This window comes from Protopterus annectens, chromosome 1.part0 (assembly GCF_019279795.1).
Source record: "Protopterus annectens isolate FY-2018-M chromosome 1.part0, PAN1.0, whole genome shotgun sequence".
Lineage (NCBI taxonomy): Eukaryota > Metazoa > Chordata > Ceratodontiformes > Protopteridae > Protopterus > Protopterus annectens.
The window spans coordinates 1,215,170,372-1,215,182,172 of NC_056725.1; the positions used below are offsets into that span (position 1 = coordinate 1,215,170,372).

Below are 11,801 nucleotides of genomic sequence, written 5' to 3' on the forward strand. Positions count from 1 at the left end.
ATCTTTCGGCTTTTCCCGGTTAGGGGTCGCCACAGCAGAACTCCGGTCCGCTAATGATTAGCAGTTGATTTTTACGTACCGAGTTGCCAGCCCTGACGCACAGCCTTCAACGAAGGAACGCCCATTCACACATGTCTCCACGCAGAAGACGCTCTAGCTGAGAGTCGAACCAGACAGCGTCTTACTGTGACGCAACAACGCTACCGTAGCACCACCACCGCGGATGTAATGCTATTAAAATAATGTTATTTTTGGCATGTGTGATAAACAGATTAATATTAGCTTGTAACCTGTGGAAACATAACTGGCTGATGTAAATGCACCAACTTACGTACATTAATTGTACAACAAATGCACTAATAATTACACTTGTACCTCAGATACAACAAGTTAATTACAGTTAATTATTTCCAGGAAATTAATGACTTACCTGTAATGCATGAAGCTCTTAGATTACACTCCAAAGGCATGAGTCATACAATAAAAGTGTGGTACAGTGAAAAGCCTAACAACTTTGAAAGTAGTTAATTTGTTATAGCTTTCAAAGCTGTAAAACACTTGGCACTACTATATACACACGCATGAGAGAGACCTGACCATAATCCTCTGTATTTAGGTTGTTAACCAGGTCCCTTTGCAGCTGTGACCCACAAAACTTGTTCAGCTGATATACATAAATAGAAAAATAACAGAAAACTGAGATAAGTACTACAAATGAGTTGTTCAAGAACTAGATACACAGAATGAACTACTAGAGGAATAAGATAACAATGTCAAAAATATTAATAGCATTATACAGCTATTGAAATAGAATTAGCAATCAATCATAATTAATCAAGACAAACAGTAGCTACCTCTTCCTCTATGGTTCCATTGCGCCCAAACTTGTACAGCATTGCTATATGAGTTATAATCCACCAGCTAAAGCCCAATGGTTCCTTACAGTGGGAGATATTACAGAGTTGTATTCCATCTGTCTCGGTAGAACTGACAACTACAAACTTCAGCAGTTTACTGATCCAGCTCCAGAACAGCTGCAGAAACAAAACAAAAAAGTGTGCAAAAATGTCTAGGACTCATTAGCAAATAAAAATTTGTCTTTAACAACAGATTGATATGACATACATCAGCAAAACCTTCATGAGTTGAAATGAAAACAAAACAGTCATGAATCCTAGTATAACACTGAATTTCTGGTGCTTCAGTAACCAAGGCAGAAAAAATCAGCCACCATATTTCAGTGGTGCTTCAAAGGAAGTCTTTTTCAAGCAGTTCGTATAATTTGGTGGACCATCCCTATGATTAATACCTCCATGAACAGATGATAGTGTAATTCACTGGCATAACATATTGAAATATCCCAAGTTTCCAAACCATATAGACTTTTTTGTTCACAGCTACCTCAATCAGAAGGAATACATAAAGTGTGCTAAACAGTTGCATATATCAGACTAGCAAGAACAAAACATTATGACCCATGGGTACTTGCGTTAATGATAGTAAACTAAGAAGCTGACGGGCTGCAAAAATATGACACCTGCATTAAAGATCTTAGAAGAGAAAGTAAAACAACCATATAAATATTGTTGTGATTGATGTTCTTTCAAAACAGTACTCTGCATACCTTAAATTATTTGTTGTTGACTACAGAACTATCCCCTTCAGCCATTGAGGTGGTCTATCTGATCCTCATGGTTGAGAATCCTATAGCTCATTCATCCCCAGAAGGTGCATACAACTGCTCATTAACAGTTGTGCAGTCAAGGAATGTGGGTTCTGTTATGCCATGACTCCACACATGAGCTAGTTTTTAAAACACCTTTACATGTAAGCATGTACTGAGACAGTAAGACAGGATGACCACACCTACACCATGACGTATCTCTTGCTTGGGACCACACCCACACACTAGCCCAGCATATCTAATCTCCATGATCACCAGTTCATCCCAGTTATACAACAATGGTTTGTTCCCTGTATGCCCTTCTCCCTTAAGAGAGGTGAGTAGGGTATTCATCATTTCATCATCCACTTCTTCTATCATTAGCTCCAACAGGAGCCCAAGCTGGTAAATGAACTTGGGTCAACTGAGTCATAGTCAGGGTTTTCTCTCTCTATGCCAATACAGATGGTGCTGTACCTTAAAGTATATTGCAGAGATAAAAATACTGCCCTAAAATATCCAAAAAAAAAAGTATTCACCAAGTGCCATTACTTGAGAAGAAGCAAATGGCTTGGAACAACAATGGTTTGTTCCCTGTATGCCCTTCTCCCTTAAGAGAGGTGAGTAGGGTATTCATCATTTCATCATTCACTTCTTCTATCATTAGCTCCAACAGGAGCCCAAGCTGGTAAATGAACTTGGGTCAACTGAGTCATAGTCAGGGTTTTCTCTCTCTATGCCAATACAGATGGTGCTGTACCCTAAAGTATATTGCAGAGATAAAAATACTGCCCTAAAATATCCAAAAAAAAAGTATTCACCAAGTGCCATTACTTGAGAAGAAGCAAATGGCTTGGAACTTCTCAAAAGCGCTCCGTCACAACTAAAGAGTAACATTACATAAAACAGCCAGGGCTATGTTTACATAAACATACCCTCCCCAACCATTCCTACATGAGATTAGTTACTTGTCAGCATTTTATATGAACAGTATTCTCCATTGAGTATGTGGTTTAAATTCAGTTCCTAAACTTCATTTGGTTACCATGTCCTATGCAAATTAAGACATTTTTATATCAAGGAGCAATGAAATTCATCAAGCTGAACAAATGAGGAAAACACATTCCATGAAAAATTACCAGGGTCACTACTTAAGCTGGCCCTACAAAACAAGCCTAGAAAGAAGACTAAACTATGATTTAGATGCAGAATATCCCACAAAAAACTTTCACAGAAAACTGGCCAGTGACTTCATTTAAAGTTATCTTTTATGAATATATACTACAGCCTGAATCGGAGATGGAATGAATATACACTACAGCCTGAATCAGAGATGGAATGAAGGTTATTCACAATTAACAAAACTCTGCAGAAGAAACTGGTTTGCATTTAAGAAAGAAGGAAACAAAGCAATGAGATTCAATTTAAGTAAGCAAACCTGCTGGATGGATTAGTGGTTACAGCAGAAATGAGTGATGCAGTGTAAATTCCATATTGTGCTAGCCAGAGCTGTGGCATACAGGTACAAAGCCCAGATTATGGACCAGTTGACTAATATATGGCTTGGACTACTGAGAAGCTAGCAGGAAAGAATGAACATACCCATCATAAGGGAAAGGGAGGCATGAACTCGCATGTACCTCATTGTCAATCCTTGGCAGATACTGGGGATTTGTAGCGGGGGAGGTGGCCCTAAGGTGGGGACACTGGCTAAGCTAACGCTGAGACAAGACAATTCCCCAGCATGTCCCCATCACACATCCACTCCAATACACTCACAAGTGTATGCAAAAAAAAGAAAACATTTCTAGCAGCAATATAACACTGCACCCAGTCCTTGATCTCCTCACCAGCTCCGAATATAGGGTCAGGTAGACACTGGGAGAGATTAAGAAGGTAATAGTTAACAAAATTTGCAGATACATATAACTATCCATCAATTATGAAGACTGCCGTCTCTCTCGCCATTCACACTGCAAAGTGGCTGCCTGCCACTGTATATACCACTAACAATCTGATAAATTACATTAGACGGGTTTGTGAAGTCTATTCAGGATGAGGAAAGGACTAGTTCAGAATGCACATTTAAGAGCTGCCATTACATCAGAAGTAAAATCATGTATGTTTAATCAGACAAAGCAATAGATATGTCACTTCAGATGTGCCATTATCAAAACTCTCTGTACTGGGGGAGGGTCAAATTTAGCTTTGGCTGAACTAAAAATCACCAAGGTGAAATGATGCTGTCATTTCCATTTTATGCTTGAATGCCATAGTATAATTACCTGAAAGTTTTATTAAGAGCTCTCAAAGGATGACTGAAATGTGGCTATTCACACATAGGTAAAACATGTAAGTTTTTTCAGGCATTTACACTGACATGTTGCATTATGCCCCATTTTCAGTGGGATTAGTGCATGTCTTTTAGTCAGGTTGAGAAAAGCAGAATGTGTCCAACATATCTCATTACACTGCTGTCATCATATAAGAAACAACAATTACATATTTCACCAAACATAGCAATACTTTCACACTGCAAACGTGCCATAACCAAAACTCCATCTACTTACTGGAGCAATGTGCGGATGTATATTTTACCAAAGAGGTAAACTGGAATTCCTGAGGGTAGAATGGCAGACTTATAAGCATTCTGTACTCAAGTATGCTTTTATAATTCCCTGAATGTGTTGTGCCTGGGGATCAGTTTACCACAACTTGCTGAAACTGCAATTGCTTAATGCTGAATTATTGAGCTACATTTGCTCAAGCTGTTATTTCTGTAGCAGCTGTTTGACTTGCCACTTACCATAGTAATCTGTAAAGGCTCGAAGTCTTCACTGATAAGGAGTGAAAGGTAAAAAAAAATTATCCCGGCAGTATGAACACTAGCTCTAGATCACTGTTACTGGTGAACTGACACCCTGACTGACCAACAGTGCAGTCGCCACATTATACAAGAGGGTTATAGTTCCTACTACTACCTCTCTGATTCCAGGATTAGGGGCATTACAAGGGACCTCAGGATTCTTCAGTGTCCTAAAGGAGTATGAACATGAGGTTGCCCATGCAGGATAGAACAACCTTAGACACTACCCTATGAATGAGATGCAGAGATGTACTACTGAGGTCTCCTCCTATGTCTACAAGTAAGGAACGTCAACTGTGCTCAGCAGCATTTTGGTGTCACCAAGACCGATGCCTACATTCAAAGATAAAATAAACTGGCTTCAACAATTGGTTAGTTAGCTGGGTTTATTCCAGGGGGGGTCAAGCACATGTCCATCTGGGAAAAAGTGACCAACAGAACTTACTGCTCTGCCAAAGATAGGCTGAACCACTCATCTCATGGAATTCACTTAATAGTTGAATCATGTGCTGCTCCCAAAATGCTTTTTCAGGATATCCACTTAAGAAATTCTAATCTGGTCAGTATCAGGATAGCACTCTGCAGTGTTTGAAGGTCAAATCACAAAATATCAGTGATTGCGGCCATAGTCTCTCGTGAAGACATGCATATTTAATTATTTACAGAAACTTGATTCCACAGCAAATATAGCACTTTCAGCTTGCCAGGATTCAACACATTTATTCTAGTTCCAGTCCACAGAGAGCAAGATGGGGCATTATCCACAGCTGTAAGGGAGCGTACTGCTTCATGACAAATCATGAATCATACCACAATGGAACTTGCAGAGGTGCAAGTAAAACTGCCTACCATAGCACAATCAACTACAGGTTCATTTCTAAGTCCACCTCTGGGCATGTTCCTTAAATAAGATAAAAAAGTGGGCCACCAAACCAAACACCCTTATGAGTAACTAACCACCCCACTATAAACTATACAAACACCTAACAAATATGTTCCAAAATTCCTAAGTTTTAATTAACCCACTTGATCAAAATGTTTTGCTCCAACCAGGGTGATATCTTCACAACATCAGCCTTACCAACTTCTCCATTTCTTCTACTATCCTTAATGTCGCTACCTTCCTAGTAAAACCTGACCACCTAGCAGTGATCATCGCCCTTAAAACAGACCCTGAAATCTAAAAACACCTCAGAGTATTTTGCCATTACTCCACAACAAAACTATTTCCAGATCTTCTTGACAAGTAAAAATGGTGTTATTCTTCAAATAACCCAATCTTTCTTGCAAGTGAAACAAACTATAGCTTCATGGTCCTCTGAATTCTATTTCCTTATGAAAAAATGTGTCAAGAAGTCTGTTTCCACTTCTGTAAGAATAATGGTAAATTAAAAAAAAAAAAGCCAATATTGTGGATTTCCCATAGACGCAAGCTTTAAAACAACAAGAAAAGAAAGTTCAAGCTCTGTATTACAGATCTCCCTCTTTCAAATAAAAGCAACTTATAAAAGTTGCGGGTGGTGCAGCAGTAGTATTGCTGCTTCACAGCAGGAGGTTCTCCGGTTCAATTCTTGGCTGGGGTGCCTTCTGTGCGGAGTTTGCATGTCCTCCCTGCATTCGTGTGGGTTTCCTCCCACGTTGCAAAGACGTGCATCGCGAGTGTTTCACCCTGGGCCTCCTCTGAAAACTGGCTTTGCTCCAAGTAGGACTTTCCCGTTAAGCAAATGTTAAATAAATAAAAGCTTTCTGCAAATCATCAAGGAGTGCAAGGTCAGGTATGAATTCAGGGTGATTATTAACTTAATAGATACCCACAAAGTCGTCTTCAGTTATATTAGGAGACTAAGAAATTATGCTTATTGGTGAACTAAATTTTCCGAGAGAGTCTTGTACACTGATCCCAAAGTTACACCTAATATGCTTAGAAATTCAGTACTAATTTCTTACCCCAGATTCTAACTATCCCCCTGCCAAAATCCCCTTGGACTAGGTTACATCTCCATTATCCATGAACAATTACAGTGTATATAAAAAGTGTACACACCCCTGTTAAAATGCAAGGTTTTTGTGATATAAAAAATGAAACCACAATAAATCATTTCAAAACATTTCCCATCTTTAATGTGATCTATAACCTGTAGAATTCAACTGAAATACAGATAAATCTGTTAGGGGAAAAATATAAAAAAATAAAAACGTACAATAAGCTGGTTGCATAAGTGTGCACACCCTTAAACTAATACTTTGTTGAAGCACCTTTTGATTTAATTACAGCATTCAGTCTTCTTGGGTAGGAGTCTATCAGTATGGCACATCTTGACTTGGCAAAAGCATTCCAAATCTGTCAGATTGTGACAGCATCTCTTGTGCACAGCCCTCTTCAGGTCAACCCACAGACTTTCATCTGGGCTCTGGCTGGGCCATTCCAAAACTTAAATTTTCTTCTGGTGAAGCCATTCTTTTGTTGATTTGGTTGTATGCTTCGGGTCATTTTCATGTTGAAAGGTGAAATTCCTCTATCTTCAGCTTTCTAGCAGATGCCTGAAGGTTTTGGGCCAAAAGTGACTGGTACTTGGAACTGTTCACAATTCCCTCCACCTTGACTAAAGCCCCAGTTCCAGCTGAAGAAAAGCAACCCCAAAGTATGATACTGCCACCACCATGATTCACCAAGGAGATGGTACTTTTTGGTGATGTGAAGTGTTGTTTTTGCGCCAAACGTACCTTTTGGAATTGTGGCCAAAAAGTTCAACTTTGGTCTCATCAGACCATAACACATTTTTCCCACATGCTTTTGGGAGACTATGTATTGTTTTGCAAATTTTAGCCAGGCCTAGATGTTTCTGTGTAATAAAAGGTGTCCATCTTGCAAACTTACCCCATAGGCCAGACATATGGAGAATACGGGAGATTGCTGTCACATGTAGTACACAACCAGTACTTGTCAGAACTTTTTACAGCTCCTTCAGTGTTGCTGCAGGTCTCTTGGCAGCCTCCCTGACCAATTTTTGGCTTGCAGTTTCATCAAGTTTGGAAGGACGTCCAGTTCTTTGCAACGTCACTGCTGTCCCATATTTTCTACACTTTTTGATGACTGTCTTCACTGTGTTTCATGGTATATCCAATGCTGTGTAAATTTTTTTGTACTCTTCTCCTGACTGATACCTTTGAACAATAAGATCCATTTGATGCTTTGTAAGCTTTCTGCGAACCATGGCTTTTGCTGTAGCAGGCAACTGAGTAAATGTCAGGAAAAATTTACTAGGACAGCTGAACTTTAGTCTCTTTAATTGATGGCAGGTGTGTACCCAAGAAGACTGAATGCTGTAATTAAATCAGTATTCATTTAAGGGTGTGCACAATTATGCAACCAGCTTGTGTGATTTTTTTTTTATTTTTTTATATTTTTTCACCTAACAGATTTGTTTATTTTTCAATTGAATTGTACAGGTTATAGGTCACATTAAAGATGGGAAAAGTTTTTAAATGATTTATTATGGTCTCTTTTTGTATATCACAAAAAACAGGCATTTTAACAGGGGTGTGTACACTTTTTATATCCACTGTATACTCTCAAGAGAGGACCTGATAATATCCCCAAGCAGTTTGTTAGTTGTGTTGAGCACCAGTTAAACAAAAGATGTTTAAGAGTGGGGTAGGCAAAGTCTCTTCAAAGTTTACTTCACTGAAGTGTGAAAAATGGCCATGAAGACTAACCTATGACAGATCCTGGAAACTACAGACCTACTAACTTCACAAGTATCATCTGTAAAGTTATGGAGTGCATAACTGCTAAGCTGATAATCAATGACATAGGCAACCTTTAAATGCAGGACCTGAAACAATATGGATTTGAGAAAGGTACGTCATACACACTAAACCCAGTGGATTTCTTTAAAGGGGTCAATGAAACACTGGATGAGGGCCTGACAGTTCACATGGCTTACCTTGACCTTGTCAAGGCCTTTGACATCATTACTCATGATAGTATCAAAAATAAACTGTCCCAACTTAACAGAAACCCATGTGCAGTCCACTGGACACCCAAGTCTCTCACTTCGACAGAACCCATTCTGTTAAGATAGGGAGCATCTTCAACAGAGAGACAGCTGACACCACTGGGGTTCCACAAGGCTCTACCTCCTGCTGTTTGGCAATGACTACTCAAAAGTGAAAGCAAATGTTAAGGGGCAATGACTAAATAAATTTGCTGATGACTGTAAACTGAATCTGCCAAACCCATCTTGAACACTCAAATACTCTTTCAAGGCCTGGATCAGACTAGTACCTGCTGTGTCACTCACAGGCTTACCTTAAATGCCATGAAACACAGTAGCAGTCACCCAAACAAAAGAGATCACCTGTTCCTGTTACTACACTGCTGGTATCACTCTCAAAGCAGATTCAGTTATGCAAGCCATGGGTATACATGCTGATATTAGTAAGCCATGGGTATACATGCTGATATTAGTAAGCCATGGGTATACATGCTGATAATAGTAAGCCATGGGTATACATGCTGATAATAGTTAGCCATGGGTATACATGCTGATATTAGTAAGCCATGGGTATACATGCTGATATTAGTAAGCCATGGTCACATTCGTAAAGTTGATTTACACTGCTTGTTGATTAAGGTTACCTCCTCTAGGACCCAAGCAGGCTAGATGCCTCTATACTCTTTCATTATTAGACATATCCTTGAATGCAATACCCTTTACGGAAAATACCTCACAAAGCACCTTGACTAATATAAACGCTGCCAAAAGTTTCTGACCAAGGAGATTTCAAAACTACATAATCTAAGCCATTCCCAAAAGACTAACAGTCCTATCCCTCTACATCATCTCATATAAACTCCTGAAGGGTGATCTCTGTCCATTTTTCAAGTACTGAAAGTCCCCACCGTATCCTCTTTTTGCCTTCTTCACCTTCAGAAAACCAATAGCCTCTTCATCATGCCAAACATCTCAACGTCCACTGTAAGGATTAATATCACCTATTAGCATGACATAGTCATAACCCAGTACATTCCCAGCCTTCAGAATAACATCCCACTTCAGGTCAAACAAAGCAAACCCTATTTACTTTCAAAACTACAGCTGAAATTGGATGGCAGATTCAGATACAAGAATTCCAGTCTTCTTACTGGTGTAGTTAATATGCTCTCAATATCACAGGGTGTTATGGCTACCATACCTCTCAACCTCGTAAGAGTAAGAAATCTGGACAAAGCCATAAAAAAGTGGTACAAATATGGACAATTTTGAAATATTGCTCTTACAAACTTAGAAAGTTGATAGAATAATAGGTTTTGCATTAGCATGATTTTTCTGAGGGTATGAAGTCTAAAACTCATGTCATTATTTCCTAACTTCAATCCTCAATGATTTGCCACTAATTTGCCAGAAAGCCACAATTTTATGAAAAACGGACAAAAAATATAAAGCAAAATTCTGTACAGTCTACAAAAATCTGTACAGTTGAGAGGTATGATGGCTACATTTTTGATATCTCTTCGGCTGTAAGCTTAGTATGAATGTATGGATTATTTCCTCTTGTACATATGAGTAGAATTTACATGTACACGTGGTAAACAGATTTTACAGTAAAATGTATGGCCTACTGTGTTTATAGCTTGCATATTTCAAAATAACACAGTAGCCACACAGGTACCAAATGTACAGCTTTACAGTCATTTCACTCCGGCATTCAGGAATGTTGCATTATATTAATTTTTACTTAGGGTGTATAGCTTAGGAGAAATCTAAAAGCCAAGGAGTCACCAATGAGTGTCCAGTCACCTCTAAAAAGTGATTATACAGCGAAAAACAGCAAATAACGCCAATAAAATATAAACAGTTAAGCGTTTTCACCCATCTGAATGGGCTTCTTCAGAACACCATAATTGTTACAAAGACGTCTTATAATACAAATTTGGCGCCAAAACCAGCTTCATTTAAACATTTCCATTCCAAAATGTTAAAGCCGTATCAACATTATATATAAAATCATTCTTACCAACTAAAAAAATACATTAACCTACATCTTAATGATATTAAAAATATTAAAAATATATATGATAATCATTAAAATTGTTAAAATATTTATGGAGTTGATGTATTTATAAAATTGAGCTTTAAAGTACGTATTGAGCCTGCCCCTAATATTAATAGTGCCTACATGTTATTGCTTTTTAATCCCACATTAAAGCCTTAATCTAACGAATAACAAACTACTGCTTGTCGTAAGGCTGTACTGGAGATTAAAAAATGCGCATAAAAATCATAACTTCATGATGTGAAAAAACTTAATAATTTGCTGTATTTAGACATATGCATCAATCTTAATGTATTCACAATAAACACTGACTGTAAGTAGCGGCATGTAAAAAAGACTTCCTTATCTCAAATAAAACCACCCACAACCAACACCATCTAAGTCGTATGTCGCTACTCAATGTATATCAAATTGTCACCATGTTGGTGGACCAATTTTTAATAACAGTGTTTATGCATGGTGTACTACTAATACTTAATATTGATGACTGAAAGTGCCTATGGGAATAGCATTGACAGACAATGCAATATGTGAATTTAACCAATTTTTTGACGACTGTGGTGTTAATTTTATGAAAATTATTATGAAATACAATGGTGAGAAGTTAAGCCAATTAGTATGGGAAACGGAGAAGTTAAATATGAAAATCACTAATGATTTATTATTCTCGGAATGGGAAAGATTATATTGTAAACAATTTAATATAGCAGAAAGATGGATACACAATTGTTTGTTTGTGTCTTTCGGCTTTTCCCGGTTAGGGGTCGCCACAGCGGAACTCCGGTCCGCTAATGGAAAGATGGATACACAATATTTGTGAAAATAAACAGAAAAAGATTCATAGAGATGTCGAACAATACAAGAAAGGGTTGGCTTACAATTGGTATAATGACAAAGGGAAGTGGAGATCTACAAATATGACATACTATGATGAACATAATGTAGGTAATATCAAAGATAGGGAACAGCATTACAATGAACCACATTTTTTGAGGGACCAAGTACAAGGGCAACCACACAGAAACCATTTTCAGCAACATTATAATATAAGGGTGAAGGACAAACAGAAGGAATGGGGCAACAACAGGAGGTGGCAGAACATAGTATTCTTTGTAATTCCAATGCAGATAATATTAAAGTGAAAGACAGAACACATACGTTAAAAGGCTTCAATATTTATAATTATTCTAATATAAATATACACAACACACA

General features: G+C 38.1%; 1 protein-coding gene across 1 annotated transcript in view; it reads right to left on the bottom strand.

Moving 5' to 3' along the window:
* Positions 1-11,801, bottom strand: part of MMS22L (MMS22 like, DNA repair protein) — a gene marked incomplete in the record, with an annotated part of 1,809,169 nt that overhangs the window by 1,259,990 nt on the left and 537,378 nt on the right. The window contains 1 exon segment of the mRNA XM_044065731.1: positions 855-1,034. Coding sequence (XP_043921666.1) covers positions 855-1,034 — 180 coding nt within the window.